Consider the following 18,732-nt stretch of genomic DNA (forward strand, 5'->3'; position numbering starts at 1 on the left):
ACCTATGTTTAAATATAAGCACATTACAGTAATTTAGTTTGATGACTTTTTGAATCAATACTTAATCGCTTGGCAGGTGTCAGTGACAGGGGTCTATCAGATGTTAATCCATTCAGATGGGCGAACCCAGTTTAAAATGTGACATCAAGTTCAAACAAAGATTGAAAGATAGGACTGCTCTATATTCACCAGGGATTCGGACGCTACAGCAAAGGAGAGTAAGGAGGTTACAAATCAAATGGTGTGTGATATCTTGTGTAAAAATACCAATTATCTCTGAAAAAAGGGGATATGGTAACATATTTTGTGAAGGTCAATATGTCTTATATCAAAAGACAACAATTAAAAAATGCTGTTCCGTTACCTGCGTGTTTTTTTATACAATGGAATAATCCAGGTTTTTATCCATAAATCAGTGTAGATTTATTGTTCAAAAAATAATTGTTGATAAAATTACCACCTTAGTTGTTGTTCCAAATCCATGGGTTTCCATTGATTCGGTCCTACAGATACCTACAATTTACATTTTAATTTCAAAGTATTCACTTCAAGTATTTATTGACCTCTTTTATTCTGTCCAATTAAATACAATTTAACGAATGATTAACGAACTACATGAAACCCACTCGCATGGCTCTCTGTAAAACCAATTTGATACTCACACATCTTATTTTATTTTCCCTGTTTGAAGTAGACCTCTTGGGAGGGAATGATAATCCCTTAAAGAGAATGGTTATACCGTTTAATACCATGAAAAAATTGAGGTGGAGCAATTACACCACCAAAGGCAGGAAATAACTCAAAAGTATTAATATCAGTGTCTATATATACATAGCCTTCGTTGGGGGGGGGGGGGCAAACTGAATCAGTGGGGGGGGCAAACTGAATCAGTGTGAGTGGTCGCATGCCAGGCAGAGGCCCTAACCATCAATGGCTAGCCTATTTTACCCAGACACCACAATACTTCGTAAAGTAACCTGTCGATGCTTTTTACTGTTAAGAGTCGGCATATCTACTGCAAAGTGAGCAGTGGTCCTGTGGGTCTTCGTGATCCTATTCTGTTATCTGAATCGTGTAATATTTCCTTATAGTGTAGTCCTACTTTAACAACAAGAATCTTTTTCTTCTAACAATCAATACAATCAATCATCTCGACTGTGTCCGGATGCAGCTGAACAAATAGACATATAGAGATGGACGCCCCAATATTGGCGAGAAAAAGACTGTAAACAACTGTTAACTAGATCGATTTAGTCATACTATAAACCCGATTTCAAGTAGCCATTTTTTTAATAAAAGGGTTTATGATACAAAAGGTTGAGAAATGTAAACGTTAAAGTACTTTTTATACAGATAATGCGCAGCTCCACCGTTTACTTGTAATTTTTTACAGGCCAGTCACTCAATATGGTGGCAAGCCCCTCAATATGGTGGCGACTTTGACGTATCACAGTAATGGGTCAAAGCAGTCAATGTGGCGTCTGTGTGTGTTTGTCTATGATTATGTCTATGGCCGGACCTGCAAACGCAGGGTTGGGGGTTGCAGAAGTCATTATATAAATGTATTCATTAGTGACGGTTGGCCTCAAAATGTTATGTTTCCTATGAAAGTTTGTTATCCCATTCCCCAAAAAGCTAATCATATATAATATATAATAATACATATCTCAGTTCCTTAATCCTTATTAGATTCAATCTTTTGTTGGGTTCCCAGCTAATTTTCTTTTAAAACTTTTCTATGGGAATAGAATCTCCCACCTTTTCGTACCTCAGCCCTTGTGTCTCTCCACACCTGCTCGGTCCTCCTTGACATATACACCGTTCCAAACCACACAGGCGTAATGCTGCCACAGCTGAGAACAGCATGCCAGAATTCCGGCAGCAGAAGAGAAGTGACTTTCACAAAACAGCCTTGGCGTCTAGTGTTATGTATTACATAGGGGAACTATAATAATGCCGGTTGACCTGGGTTCTGTGTTTTTGCTAGGCATGGACGTTCTTTGCTGTGCATTTTATACAGGACACAACACACAACCTACTGTGTCCTAGTGGGTCGCACACATAACATGTCATCAAACGTCACACCCCTGTCTCGTCCCACCGGTTCCCCCTTTTCCACAGACGGTGATTTGGTTTGTGACTTCCTCTGCTGCCGGCTTGAAGTCAGAACAACAAAGCCCCAAGTGTTCCGTGTGTTTCTACAGAAGGCGAGGCAGAGTAACGGTGTTGGCCCTGAAAAAAGGCCTTCTGTCGCTCCAAGTCTGGAGCTTGTATGTGCCTCCATTCCATTTGTTTCGTCTTTGTCTCTCATCAATCTAATATACTCTAAACCCATCTCATCTACTTGAATCTAGTGTAAATTAATATAATCTATGTTAATGTATACGACAATTAAATGTACTTTATGTTAATGTCATCTACTTTAATTTAATATAATTAATCCTACCTGCTTATGTCATCTAATCTAATCTCCACAGGGTTCTGTGTTGCATTGAATCCATAAACGTTTGTGGCTTGTAATACTCCTACTGGAATATTCCTCCACCCTCTAATACCTCCAGTCTTTTAAAGCTATCTGTTTCACCCATTTTGTTGATTGACTGTAATTACCTTTCATTTAGTCAGTCAGTCAATCAATTTGTTTGTGAGCTTGTTTGCTGGCTTGGTTACTTGTCTTAGTTTTCTTTGTTACTTCGTTCTTGCCCGGAAACATCTTGAATAATGATAGGAAAAATAAATACACATAACCACAGAACATCCAGACTGAAATTAATCTGGGCTCAAGTTGTGTAGTCAGCGCTTCTCATCTGCATGGTTTTTCCGTAACAAGAGAAGGCGCAGACTTGCAAATACATGGGTGCCAAGCAACTCCCGAAGGCGGTGGAGGGAGGGCGGTTAGTTTGAATCTTAAATCAAGGGGGGGTTTCACATTCTTAAGTGAATGGGCAGGGCCTCAGCAATGAACACAAACAAAGACTCACACACACACACACACACACACACACACACACACACACACACACACACACACACACACACACACACACACACACACACACACACACACACACACACATAAGCTACAACTCATCGATGTGTAACGTCTGCCGTTTCAGGCGGTAGCAGAGGCTGTCCACCGTGCAGGGAACTAAGTCTTCTGATCCATCTAGATTAGCGGTGTCCGCGCCAACAGATCCCTTCTAACGCAGCGCTCACGTGGACGTGACTCGCCACCAAACCAACGCAGCATCGGGGGCCCTTCAAAAGCTGAGTCAGATCCAACATGAATGGCGCAACATCAATGATGCAACGCGTTCATGTGGAAACGCTGATGAATTATTTACGAAAACATGATGTATCGCCTTTAATCCTCTATTACTTTCACTTGTGATTTCTAATATAAATCCTCAAAGCCTAAAAAATAATGTAGACTCGTAATAAACCCTTCGATGAACAGCAATGCTCATGTGATGCTCTACGCACGAGCTGGACATAACATTCGACGTGCGTATCTTGCACAGCGTCATAATCCGTCTTCCCCATATGCTCCGTCGTTTAGAATGCGTCCTGAATGGGGGCCCATGAATGATATATACTAGGAGTCGTACAGACTTGCGTCTTAAATTTCGGCGCCAATTCACATCCTTTGTACGTGCCCCCGGCACATTTGTTTGTCTCTTTAAAGTGGGTTTATGGTTTGCATTGCCACGCCAATTTTAATCTTCATGCTAAAATATAGAGATAAATAATGGACTAAGAAGCTCAAAATCCGGATAATGTAGCCAAACACGCAGTCATTAAAGCTCATACATTGATTTTGAGGTCACCCCTGTGGTGATGAAAGGCTCGTTTTTGCCACAAACGTTCCTATTCACTGAATCACAAACTCACTCCAAACAAACAGAATGCTGGTGAACTTAAGATAAAGAGTAAGGAGCACATCGGGAGGAAAGATATGAACATGAAACTCTCTCTCCCTCTCTCTTGAGGGTTGCTTTACCTCCGAGGAGGAAAATGGGGATGAAAGCTTTGCAATGGACAGTAGGAAAGGAGACAAGGGAATGCACGGGCCCAGGGCTGAATCTGTGCAAAGGGTTGGGTGGGTGGTGGATAGAATGCCATTGTCTCGCGTTCAGTAGAGTAACCGTATATAACTGCTGAGGAGGGCTAATGTTATCTGAAAACTTGCACAGCAAAGGCTAGAGGGAAGCGAAATGGAGATTGTAAATAGGAAGCCATGAACTGCAACAGCTCAAAGCCCAGCACTGACTGGTTAAAAAAAGGGAGAAGAGTTTTCTTTGATGGACAACAATATGAAGGAACTGGGTGGAATGTTTTCAATTTCGCACATTTTTTAAATATCACCCCTCCTTTTATCAATTCACTTTTGGAGTTGTTAAATAGAGAGATGTTAAATCACAAACAAGGATAACAATTATGTAGTAAGGCCTCCAGAGCCAAGCATTACCTCTCAGAAATAAACAAAAAACTTTTATCTCAAATAGTGAACCACAGACTATATTACCTGTGTGAGCTGAATAGGGGCATGCAACAACAAACCACATTAATAATCCAGGTTTCTTTCCTTTCTTTCCTTTCCCCCTTCTTCTCTCTACCCCAGCCAATGCTTGTCACGTGGAGTCCAGCGATACAATGGACTATGGCTTCATAAGAACACTCCACATTAATATAAAAAATTAAATACAGTAATGGATGGGGAATCTTACAAACAAGAATTAAGAGGAGACCATGCAGAACAAGATGACACACTCAAATTAATCAATTTGGTTTTTCCTTAAGACGGTGATGACAGTAAATAAGAAACCATCCAAGGGTGACGAATGAAATGTGTTGCACACGCACGCACATGCACACACACACACACGCACGCACGCACACGCACAGTCGCACACACACACACACACACTCAGACTCGCATACAGACACAAACACACACACACATCAGCAGTGTCCTTTTTGAATGAATCAATAAAACCATCGACTATAAAAAATATTATTTGAGAGAAGGGTTTTTGACCATATGATATTGGTACATGCATGGACATTGACGCCAAGTTTATGGTTCCACCATAATATTATATGGCATGAGCGACTTTGAAACGGAATAGTGAAATGTGTGAAATTAAGATCAGCTCATTCAACAGAATGAACATGCGTTTTACTGTACAAAACCTACAGATTTTGTCACACTATGGTTCCTTAATGTGAATTTAAGGATCATAAATATTCAACAGATATACCTCACCTCAAGTTCACCTCCCTCAGGAGGTGAAATTGATGTGGAGGAATACAACTTCCATGTATTAAACCACGATAGCTGGAATTCACATTGAATTTAGGTGGTTTCTGAACACCCACATGTTGGATAAATTAGCAATTTTGACACATTAAAATTATTTGTAGACAAATAGTCGATGAAACTTTACGACCAGCCTCTGAGATTTGAGGGTAAATTAGAACTGAAAAGTCGGATTGCCCTCTTAAGATTGAAAATCTGAAAATCATCTGTAAAGACATGAATCAAGTTGAAAAATAACATGCCTCTGACGGCACCATACAGAAGCATGTTGTTTGTGATGGTATGCAGAGATAACTTCAACCTGCAATACGAGACTATTCTACTGAAGCTATTTTCTGCTTTTTGTCCTTAAAAAGAAAAATCTGAACTGAAGATAATTCACTCCCAGCCCCCCCCCCCTCCCCTCTATGTAAAACATGCAGGTTTAATCTCATCTCTGTCATATCTCTTCAAGGGAGGTTCTGGCCACTTTGCAGTTTCAGCGTGACAATTCTCCTTTGAGAATACAGCACCATCCCTTGATCCAAACACCAGGGTGCCATCGCATCGTCCCGTCTCTACACTGTCCTGCTTTCAATATGCAGGAGGACCTGCCGTCCTAAACCCAGTAGTCTGAGTCTGCCACTCCAAACACTGCCTCATTAACTCTTACCGCCCGAGACATTAGTCATTTGGTTTCATTTTCAATTTTGAGATAATTATTTGTTTCTGTTCTGGAGTCGGTTGCGGTGAAAGCAATTCTTGTGGCGCTTAATTAATTTATTTATCTGTGGGTCAATTCCAAACTATTTAATCTTCCCACACATCTGGTGTCCTAGTTAGATTTGATAGGGCCACACCATCCGAACAATACATACAATTATAAATGAGGGCAAGTTGCTATAATTGCGCTTGCAATATCACGGTGCTTTTAGTAATGCTGAATGTAAAATGACCCTCTGGATCCTGTAATCAGTAGTATTAGAACACTGCATTTTGAGATTAGACAGCAACATTGCGAGAACTATTCAATCTAAAAACGATACAAAATCCAATCATACCCAAATTCACAGTCATAATCGTTATATCCATCTCTAACTCCGCCAATTGAGTTTCCTACACTAACTGGCCGAAGCTAGTCAGAATTTCTGCATTTCCAACTGTTTTCCAGCAGGTCACTAGAACTAAACCAGCTTTCTTGTATATTAAAATCTCATCTTTTACATATGTGATCAAATGTAAGCTGAGGAGTAATTCCAAAGACATCCCTGAGTAACTCCATTACTCATTTGTGAGAAGTGTGAGAAGTGAGAAGAGCATTAAAAAACAACCCATTGACAAACAAAGCTTCACAAAGATTAGCATTTTATAATCAATGAAAGGCAGAACAACACACGGCTTGGTTGTCGGTTACATTGTTGAGTTCATCCAGAGCCCATAGGTGGATGGGCTAAGGCGGAGGCTTCGTTGCATCTTCAGAATAGTGACTTTGAGAAAAAAAGGCTTCAACGTAGACTTGTAAAGACGGTTTGAGAAAGGTCCTACTCGTCCAAAGGGCAAGCTAAAGAAAAACAACAACTCCACAAGGCACTTTGATGTGAGACGCTTCGAAGACCAGCATGGGAATGACCGCAAAAGGAATGCGATATCTCAGATGATAATAATAAAAAAACGATCTCTAGGCTCTTCATCTCACCTCTACATGTCCAAAGCAGAGCAATTTCTCATCACAACCCCCAGAGGGAAGCCAGGGGGTCACACACCCACACACATATGTTTTGACCGAGTGAGGAACCTCACAAAAAAAAAGAAGAGGGAATTGATTGTGTGCTTGGGTGCGAGAGTGTGGGTGTGCGCTTGTGTTCAAAGGTGTGTATGTGTCTGTGTGTGTGTGCGCCTTCTTTTGCATTGTTGCATGTATGGGTGTGCAACCACTTTAATGTGTGCGTGCGTTCATTGGTGTGTTTGTGTGTGTGTGTGTGTGTGTGTGTGTGTGTGTGTGTGTGTGTGTGTGTGTGTGTGTGTGTGTGTGTGTGTGTGTGTGTGTGTGTGTGTGTGTGTGTGTGTGTGTTTGTGTTCATGTGTGTGTTTGTCTGTGTTTGTGTGCATCTATGCGCAAGCATGTGAGTAATAGTGCAGATGAGATGATCCCACACCAAAAAAGCAGAAGAGCCTTCAGGGAGACTCCGTCAAAAGAGTCTAATTAATCAAACATGACTGGGTCACTGATGGAACACGGGCACCAGCGCAGAGAATTAGACCAGACCTGTGTTCCTCCCATCCTTCTCCTAAGCACGCGCACACACACGCACGCACGGCACGCCTACGCACGCACGCACACGCACACACCGTCCCGGTCGCCACACACCCACCCTGCTCAACCTCCAAATATAAAAAAGTGCCAGAGATGTGATTTCCAGTGATTTGTGCTTCGGTTGTATGAATGCATGAAATCGGACAATCCCTTGCATCATTGCAAAAGCTGCAACCAGGTCTGGGGAATGTCATGGATGAATATATCTTGACTGGATCTATTTAGCTCACTTATGACACACTTGTGTGTATACGGTGTACACACACAAACACAGGACACATTCTTCTAGGCGTTGGTGTTTTGAGGAGCAGAATCGATGGCGCTGATGAAGGACAAACATATGGCCTGGGGAGGCAGTTTGGCTATTGGATGGAGTGCGGATGGCATTTGCAATCATGCAACTGATTGAACCGACCTCTGGGTCGATACCAAACTCAAGAAGGACTGAAAAGTGCCGGATTGCTTAAATAAGGGCCCTTAATATGTAAGTGTATAAAAGTATTTCAGCAGTGCACCCATGGGGAAACACATTTGGTGGGAAAGAGAGATTAACTCCTACGCCTGGATTCTTATTGCAAAATATTATCTAAAAGAATGAAATAAATGTATGTTTTTAAATAAAAAAGGAAGGTTTTATTCTGCCTTCCCCTCCCGACATTATTCATCAAATGATGATGTTGATAAAATGCAAGACTGTACAGAATACAGACCAAAATGGTCAGGGCTTTGGAGAGGGAAGATGATATTCTCTGAGACGACGGGACATGCATTGCAACTTGAGCGGTTGCAGTTTTCTGCAGGCGCGACTAGTTTGCTGTTTGGGGCGAGAGGTAAAGAACAACAACAGCACCAGCTTAAACATAAAAGGACTCCTAGGTACAACTGTTTCCTATTAACAATCAAATTGAATGGAATGATAAAAGCAAACGCAGTAATGTCATCTTGTTAATGGCATCCTTCCGCTGTACGTATTGACAGAGGTCCATTAGAAGAGAGTAGGACGAGAGCCATGTTTCTGACAGAGAGACACTCGGACCCAAAGAAAAAGGATGGATGGAATCACAGCGTCTCCAAATCCCACAGCGACGGCCATTGTTGTTAGCCTGAGGGAAGCGCGGGGAGGTGGAACACAGCGTGTTGAACACGCTGTGGCGCGCAGCCGAGATGCTATCGGGGAGCCGCGGAGAGTATCACATCACACTCGTGCCTGTGGTACTAGCCCCCCGCCGTCCCTCATGACTCCTCACAGGCACATACGTTAACAGGTTCCATTTTGTCACATCGAGGCCTCCGTGTGAAGACACACGGTGCGGTGTCCCGCGGGGGGGCCGGCCATGTTTTGCAATGTTTCCGTTTTGGTTCAGCTGCTTCTTGGTTGTACCTCACAAGCAGGGAGGGGGGGGGGGGGAATTGCTGTGGTAATTGCATTGATGTTGGAAGTGGGGTACAATTAGGATGTGATTGTGGTTCCTGGGGGGGGGGGGGGGGGGGGCCTGGGTGGAGTAATAAATCATAGAGACAACGCGTGACTCGGTACTATCGTGCAACGCTCGGAGCTCGCTTTCACCACGCCGACCTCGGGGTCTAACAGTCTGGGGCTGGGTGGAGTCGCTCTACAATTATTAGGGCGGTGATAGAAATCCCCCCACCTGCTGCATTATAAACAACCCCCTGCTTGATGTGTAGCCTCCCCCATCCATCCCCAACCCAAGGTCAGAGTGCACATTAGAACCCATACTCCCCACTACCCTATGCCTGTGATGGCCTGTCTTGATTGATCCATGCGCTCTCGTTAGCTCGTTCTCTCTGGGTGGGTTAGTGATTTTCTTCTTTTTTTTTTTGGGGATTTCGTGGTGAGAATAAGCCCTGGAGGCGATGTTGCATTACGGGGCTGCACACTGCAAACACACACTGACACACACGCGCACTGACACACACACTTGCACACATACACACTGACACACACAGTCTCAAACACACAAACAGAAACAAACCGACACACACACACACGGTCACACACACACACACGCACGCACAGCCAAACACAATGACACCTGGCCTTCTCACATGTCCCGACAGGGGTCTGTGGACCCACCCTGTGTAAGACATGCTCTGAACATAGGGCAGCGAGCCAGCGATGCAGCGATGGATCCCAATGAGCTCCGGTTGAAGGGCAAAACTATTTCCTTTGGGCGAAACAATTCTCAACAGAAAAAGTGCTGGAACTGTTTCGTGTTGGTTATTTCCCTGGCCGCTAATTATACATCGTTATCCGAGTTAATTACTCAGTAGTGTCTGCAGATCTTGGGAGTTTTAATTTCACTGTGGAATTATGGGGTTGCATGTTACATGCTGTTAGGATTTGCATATGATGTGAGTGCGCACCCTTAATAGAACAGGCATATACCGCGTGTTAACGTGATCATTTCTGCATGGCGCAAAATCTTTTTATCCATTAGAGCTTGAGTTTCACTCCGATAATTAGGCATAATTTAACAATAATTATTTATATATATGGTTAGACTTGAAATTCAACAATATATTCATATGTAATATTTAATTTAACTAATGCGGTCGAAAAAAAAGATATAATTACTTAAAATGAATCCTGTTGATCGACTTTATTTTCTCTACAATTGAAATATGGCCAGCACTGTTTCTGACAAGAAAATTAACGCATCCTAACTTAGTCCATGTCTTGTTCAGTAGGGTTGTTTTTTGAGAAGCTGCTTTTCCACATGCACATCTATCATCACAGACAAACAGATGGGCAACTACAGCCTCGCTATAGTGCATTGCTGCAATACCACATGCTCGCCATAGGAAGACAAAGGAGGACTCATTGACTCGACGTCTCTGGGTGATATTCCACACGCCCTTATGGCACTCTAGGAAAAACAATGTTTCAAGATGAGGAGGAAAAAAAGTTTAATTGAATGGTTGAAGTACAGCAGTATTTCTTCTGTGGTAAATGGACCATTGATCGGCACAAAAGTCATTGCACTGGGAATAAGTAATAAGCAACCTTAGCAAATCAAGTTTTTACCCTGACTCATTGTAAAACTTTCAGGGAAAGTCTATATGAAACCTTCATCTAATCGGCCATCATCACTCACGGTATTCTCTCGCACAATCCAGCGCGTTGAACTGGGTTCAGGCTGCGACTCCCACTCGCATTATAAGGCTGTGGCTAAAGGTAGCTTCTATGTGAAAGGAGTGGCAGTTTATTTAGTTTTTGTCAAAGTTCTGAGTGTCATAATAAATTCAGGGGCTGGCCGGCTCAAGCTTCTTTACTTTATCGTTTAGCCTTTTCCTTCGGAAGAGATAGTGAGAGAGCCGACGCAACCGCAAGAACGGATTTGTCAGGCTGGTTTGATGAATACGAATTCAGCGCCAAAGGTCCAAGTCGGACACTTCTGGAAAACACAAAATTTGTCTTTGGCTTGGCAGATAGCTAGAGACACACGACAGGGGAAACTATCTGCATGACAGTCATTATAGTCTTTCGAGTATATATAAATACAATGGGACACGTGTTGGACACATTGATACAAACAAAACAAACAAACATCAAAGTTTTAGTAACAATATATCAGTACGAGAGCAGCAGACCGGTTGAACTAGTGGTTGAATCCCGTTTATAGGCAAGGCAAGGCAACTTTATTTATATTGCACTTTTCATACACGAGGCAGGCTCAAAATGCTCCACATAGAAACGTTGTCATACAATGAAATAAAATAATAGATAAGTAAAAGAAAATAGATATAAAATAAAGGCAAAGTTAAAAAAGAAAGTGCAATGTATTCTAAAAAGAAGATAAATCTGCAATCAGTAACAATCAATTATAATAATTTAGTCAGTGTGATGTACGCCTTTCAACCACACACACACACACACACACACACACACACACACACACACACACACACACACACACACACACACACACACACACACACACACACACACACACACACACACACACACACACACACACAAACAGCTTCTGCATCATCCGCAGACATCCTCAATAGATTTCGAACAAGCTTTAACTTGAACTTTTTACGATGTGGCGCACGCTTGGGTTCCGCTGCGTAACACTTGATCACACAGAGAGGGGCCAAGTGTTATTCTTGATGTTGAGTGGCTTAAAATAACTGTGCTGCTTATGTAACCTCTTATAACAGAGGTTGGGGGTGGGGGGAGGGCACACGGAGAATCCTCACGTTTAAGGGCTTTGTTTGGGTCTACCTGAGACTTTGATCGAGTTACTCCACCATAGCGATAGCGCACATTTGTGCTTCCTCTCGAATCGTTCGCCAAACATACGGCCTGCATTGCACGATAAATGAGGGGATGAAGATGATGATGATGATGCACGTGTTCCAATTAGCTCAGTGATGACTGAGCTTATGACTGAACTTGGGACGATAAGTGTACTAACAGTGCCCTGGAACATAAAAGGAGCAGGCCCATAATTAGTGTCATGGTTGACACATGCGTTTGTCCCGTAATGACGCCTCTGTGAAAGAGCAAACACTGATTGTGCACGTTATGGAGGGTAATAATGGCACCAGTACGAATGGAAAATCAACCCACACCACGTCACAGAGTTGCCCTGACCCCTTCGGCATTGTCCCGTCGTGCTGTGCCAAATAGGTCAGGACATATAATGATTGCAGCCGGATTTCAAAGTGATTACAGCAGCAGGAGTAAAATTACGAGTGAAAACTGTCATTCATTTTGTCCCGACAATAATTTGTGTGGATTCGTCAGCAGAGCCATGGCAACATCATTCACAAGGTCTGTGGTTTTGTCCGTGCAGGGGGATTTTGAGGTTGCTCATGTGTGAGTGGCTGTGGTCTATTGTCAAGAAGGTCCAAGAGAAAACTTTTATTTGTCATCTTTGCTGTTTACCTTTCAAAAGCAAGCGACGTAAAGCCTAGAACTATGGTTAATTTGTGTCATAAACACAGAGTAGGCAATGTTTATCCATCTGATTTTACAGGTAAGATTGAGGTATACATACCACTGCAGGCAGAGTGCACACTGAAGCGAAGCAAAGAACATTGCAATTATTGACTTTGCTTGGTGAAACACACAACTAATAGGATTTGGGACATCGATTGGGAAACTTTAATTTGGTACATTTATATTCCACCCGTTTTTGTTTTACTGGTATATTGATTTACTTATAATGATATAAGGTAAGATATGTCTTTATTGGAAAGAACATTAATGTGGCTAATACTATCATCCCAATAGAAGGGGGTGGAGCTGGGTCAAATTTTGTTCTTAAGGTCGGCACTGGCCCCCTCTGGCCCCCCCCTAAGAAGTAGAAATGCAAGTAAGAATAAATCCAAAACTGAGAAGAAGCAAAAAATCCCATTGATTTAATACCATCGCCGTGGAGAGACCCCTTCACTACCACCAGAGAGAAAAATATAAGCTGAGATAAGCCCTTTCTTCTATAGACCTCTATAATGCGCCGTCAATTTCCTGAGTTGGCAGGTGAAAGAATCAGTCTCGGTTCCAGTCTTACTCTCCATTTAAAAACAAAGACACCTTAACTCCAGCTGATGCCTACCTGGCCCCTATGCACACAGCGGGAGATCAATGCACTACCATAAACCCACGCTGCTTCTGCACCGGGGCAGGGGCGATGGAAGGCATGCACATTTGAGACCAACCACTTTCGTCAACAAGGCAATTTATAGTAGTCGAATGCAATTTTTTTATTTACTTTTATTTCTCCTTCCACCATTGTGCTTCAAGGCAGCATCGCTGAAGCTCAGGCTGTAGGTTATAAGGGACAGCTGTGACTCATTTCCCATCAACATGATAAGGGTCACTAAGGACATATTTGTCTCTGGGAAAAGTGCTAGCACAGTTTAGCACAGTATAGCGCAGCATTGCGCAGCATCGCTCGGGGTATGGCTAAGGGCATATGGTAATCTCACTGAGCTTCACCTTTACGGCTCTCCAAAATGCGCTGCCAGGGTCTGAGAGTAACAAGTGTCGGGCTTCCGTTCCAGTTTTGCCACACGGCGCTTGCCTTTGAGGATAGAGGAAAAGTGTCACCAGATGTTAACTGTAATGAGTTTCCCTCTTGTTCTAAATGCTACACATGGATATGCTCATTGTCTTGCCAAAAGGTAGCACCGCCTGCAGCACTCCTCATTAGTCTCTTTAGCCAGTGATGCTAATGTGGCTAAAGTCCTCCACTTTTCAGTCACAGAGGACGACAAAGGTGCCTCGATGGCTGGCCAAGGACATAATGAAGAATAGCACTGATAAATATATAACCGATTTAGTCAGTGTTTCTTTAACATTACCTTACACTGCAAATTATGGTTGATGATTAGATCATTTACGTTCTCTAAGATTAACTGAAACACCTCAAGGAGGGTTATGATAACAGTATTTTACCTGTATCTTTACATTAGTTAAACCAAAATATATTATTTACAGATATCCGATTTTTTTTATAAAATAATTTATAAAGTGTTAGTTAATGATTTACTAACTATTTAAAATATGACAGTTCTTTGTAAGCACCCAGTAATGCTGAAATTAATGATTAGTTTAGTGAGTTAGAAAGCAAAAGTTTCATTCAATAGGTCATTTGTGTGAGCTCATCCAAAGGGAGAACCATCTATACCTTATTACTTGTTGCTTCATATGATTTGTGAAAATATATTTGAATCATATAATTTAATATATTTACCAAACTACACTTGGTCAATTGATAAAGACACTTCATGAAGTAGCATGAAATACGTTTTGGGTGTTCTTGAGAGCAGTGTCATCGTGCAGCTGATCAACAAAGAGCGTGTTCCACAAAGGTCCCTTTTTTTCTTCATTGTTTTTTTCACTCCCAATTTTACAGTTCAGCAACTTGCATTGAGGATACATTTTTGGCCCAAACAATAAAAGCGGGGACTCCACAGATCCCCGGCTTTAAACATTTTGCCCTTCATTTCCATCCCTTTTATAGTGCGAGCACGAGTGAAATGCTTGGAGACAGCCGCTCGCCTGGCTCAATTATTCAAAACACGCCGGCTCTATTGTGGCTAACGGAGGGGCTCCACTGTGATTATGCACATACATTGCCTTTGTATTCCTTTGTACTTTCATGACACATAACTTCAATCGGCTGCATTTTCTAAGGCTGCCGTGCATACGTTTATGGCTTTGATTACGGCGGTGGTACGTGGTCAGAGGGCTAGGTGTGCTAGGGTTTGATGCCGGTTAAAAGTACATCATTGAAACTGCCTGTATTTAGTCCTCTGGCTTTATAACGGACATCAGAGCATACATTATTAACAGAGCCGTATCATCAGCGGCTTACTCAGTGTATTTAGCTATCAGGCAATCTATCATACATCCCTTAATATAATTTCTCCCTCCTACAGTTTTGAAAGCTTGCCATTCTCTCGATTGCGATCGGAAAAAGTCCATTACGGATGGAAAAGTCAGGCCCAGGCATCCAATATTTATTTTTCTAATAGATTACTTTTTTTTTTATCAAATCAATCCAGGCCACATGGGAGGTATGGCCTTACAAGCTACGTATGATATGTAATCATTAAACAGCCTTTGCATTGAAGTCAAGCCTACAATGGGGTTAACCGAAGGTCAGGAAGAAGAGACTATACTTAAAATCAAAGGAAAGTCACACTGATAACACGGCTGATAAAATGTGTGCGCACACATACAGAGTCAACCCTTTGACCGTTTACTATACTTCCTACGATCCCTGGGAGGACTATATATAACAATATTCCACCACATCAAGAGCCCAACCCCGTCTGATCACACACACCTCTGGCCCGCGATAAACAAACCAAACACCGAAAACGTTAAAAGGAACAAATAATTTTAGGAAATAAATAGATTCTTGTGTGTCTCCGTTTCACCGTCACCTCAGGAGATAAGAGCTGTTTTTCCACCTCTCTCACGGTATAAAAATGAATAAAGCTGGAGGATGTGGAAGATTCAATACAAGATGCACGCTGCAGACTGCCGAAGCGGCAAACTACGTTCACTTTACTTCTTACCCGGCGGAACTTTGTTATAAAATACCCTCTCTCAATAACACTTTGAGCAAAACCTGCAATTCACTCAAACTGGCACTTAAAGGGAGCCGTCAGAAGGATCTGTGGAAAAGTTGGAACATAGACGTCGTTCCTCTGGGATTTGTGTTCTCCATCGGTCCCGACTGGAAAAACGACGACCACACGATTTACATAGTTCTCAAATCGCGAAGCATGTATGAAGCAATATACATAAATAACCTTCTAAATAATGCAAATCCTAGCCAGTAATGCATCCTTTTCTAAACGTCTGAACGAACAAACATATATGATTAAAGGTGATTATGGGGTAAATTCCCCTCTTTTGGTGAGCAGCACAACCACTGATATGAGGCACCCACCACCCAAACACGACACCATCTCAGCGCAGGAATCAGCAGTAGATCATTTGAGGGGTGGGGTAGAGGCAACAGGTGTGCGTGTAAGAATAAAGGGGCAAAGGGTGATACCTTCTGTCTTACCTTCCTCCCACCCCTGGGGGCTTCCCTCCTTGTCCTCGTTCCTCCAGTCGTCCCCGTCCGGGTGAGGGTCTTCGGCCGCCACGATGCTCCATGTCACCTCAGGGTTGAGCGCGGGCTGCTTGTCACACGACTTGCTGTTGCTGTTGCATCTGCGATCTAGTGAAAGAACCAAGGGTTGATCATGTTAGGTTTGTAATTGGTGAGGCCGAACAGGGTAGGACTGGAGTTGGTTGTATTAGTGGGTTTTCAATCCAAAGGATGGCTAGAGGAATACAAGTCATCCCTTAATGTTCATATTATTCACATTAATTATTAGTAATCAGTCTAACTATATTGGTACTCAGTAGGGGTTTGGATATTTTACTGAAAAAACACTGAATACAAATGTTGCCCAAGGCCTTCTGTAGTTCCTGCTTTTCGATTAAATTCTAGCTACTAAATTAATTAAATACTAAACATTCCAACCAATTTCGAGAGTATGATATGATTTGGTTGCAATATTCTCCAACCAACATCCGTCTGTGGATTTAAGATCAAAGATTAGCTTACAAAGGGAAACTATTTCCATTCTGAGATCGACATTTTCTTAATTTTTACCCGGTCAGCATAGTCTTTGACACTCCCCCTTCCTTAAGCCCATTTTTAAGATTTATTCCAGCTGCACGTACTAGTGCAACTTCAGAGGAGCACACAGTGAGCGTAAGCAGTTGCCATGGCAACGGGGTTAGAGTTAGCTCCTCTCATACACAAGGTTTAGCATTTCATTATATATACACGACGTCACATCGCCGATACACCGCGCCTGAGCGGCTGTGGATCCCATCGTCATCTTAAGGGCACATCGTTGTGATGGAGACGTTCACCACGGCCTCTCCCTCCGAGGCCTCATGCCTAATGCAACAGGCCCCAACAGGCGTGGAGTTTAGAGAGGCAGGGGTTGGGGGCGTTACCGCGCTAATGCCAAGCGCTCCACCACATCGCTCCTCTCACTGTAGAATCATCCTCCACCTCCACCCCACCCTCCCAACCACTAACACCCCCCCCCCCCCCCCCCCCCACCCCATACACCCCCAACCGTCTCCCTCCCAACAGAAGGCACAACCACTCCTGCGGATAATCCCTTTTAGCATGTACACTTTTTATTTTTTATTTCTGTCATTAAGCAGACGCTTTTGATCCGAAGCGACTGCCACCGTGTCCATATGCCGCTAATTTAAGAGCAGCGAGGTATGCTAGGCGTCTTGCTCCAGGATGCGTGCAGACTAGGCTTCAGGCAACAGGGGGGATCAGGATTCAGAACCTTCTGGCTGGGAGTCGATCTCGTTGGAATGCCAACCACGGCACGTTCCTTCCCAGCTGGATACATGGGGCTTGATAGATGGGGCTTGATAGATGGGGCTCGACAGATGCTTGATACATGTGGCTGCTGTGTCCTGGTAGCTAGCACGTAGCTTACATGAGGGAAGGATGTCCCTGCATTAGCCCCCCGGTGGCGCAATTAGACGGAGGGGAAACAGCGCAGCATTTAGAGTCGATCATTGCCATCTGATTATTATCAATTTAGACCGCGGAGCGGTCGGGGACGGGGAGCCCCTGCTGGATCGTAAGGGCCCACCCGTGGGGGCCGGAATCGAAAGCGTTTTGATTACTGGGGTCACAAGATTTGAAAAGGGGCCACACACTCCCATGTGGTAACTTTTTATCGTTTATTTTGCACGTGTGGCTCGGTCCAATGGTGGGTGCTGTTCTGAATGGGGTTCAAAACGGGGGGCTGCTTTACAGATTAGCCGCGGCCCTCTCCCGGTGTCTACACATGTACAATGGGGCCGGGCCGCTGGGCCCTGGGTAATGAAGTGGTATTATAGTAACGCAGAACTCCATTAGGGCTGACTGGAAATTACTTGGTTGACCAAGTGAGAGCCGGCTGACTTTAGAGGACACGGTGGCACTTTATATTTTCTTGACTCGCCTTGAATTAGTCACAGTAGAAGATCATGATTTTTTTTTCTGTTTAAAATGCTTTCAGCCAAACTCGCAGCACTCATTGGTGCCAATAGCCGATAATCAGTGAGGACCCCGCGGGCCAATGAGATGTGGCAACAGCGAGGAGGTCACAGTGAAAGACCACTGAGTGGCGTTCAATAAACGCCTGTGTTTCTGTGATATAAGAGTGATAAAATGGGTGTCCGATAAAAGGTTCATCGACCTTTCAAAGTTTGGGCCGTAATGGTTTGAATCAGTACAGTTCTGCTGACCACTGGTAACACTGAAAAACAGACTTAATTTAAGTTGACGTTAAAGGCCGGAGGGATTTATCATGACTATATGGTCCATCGGTTGATGGAGCATATAGTTTTGCAAAAGACAAGAAGCCCTTTTAAAGCTTTGCATTTTCCAATACGTGTGCGTGTGTGAATCGATTACATTAACCAATTTGCATACCTTACACACTGCACACTAACACCAACCTAGAGCCATGGGCGAAAGCTAAGTCTCATCCCGTTTCGCCACGCTCAGACATCACACCAGTGTGCACGGCACGCACAGGCATTTGGCTCCAC

At 43.2% G+C, this 18,732-nt stretch overlaps 1 protein-coding gene across 1 annotated transcript in view; it reads right to left on the reverse strand.

The window, feature by feature from the left end:
* Positions 1-18,732, reverse strand: part of alk (ALK receptor tyrosine kinase) — a 294,090-nt gene that overhangs the window by 174,069 nt on the left and 101,289 nt on the right. Inside the window, exon 3 of the mRNA XM_060051906.1 lies at positions 16,172-16,327. Coding sequence (XP_059907889.1) covers positions 16,172-16,327 — 156 coding nt within the window. The remainder of the gene's footprint in view (positions 1-16,171; positions 16,328-18,732) is intronic.

Source organism: Gadus macrocephalus, chromosome 5, assembly GCF_031168955.1.
Source record: "Gadus macrocephalus chromosome 5, ASM3116895v1".
NCBI lineage: Eukaryota > Metazoa > Chordata > Actinopteri > Gadiformes > Gadidae > Gadus > Gadus macrocephalus.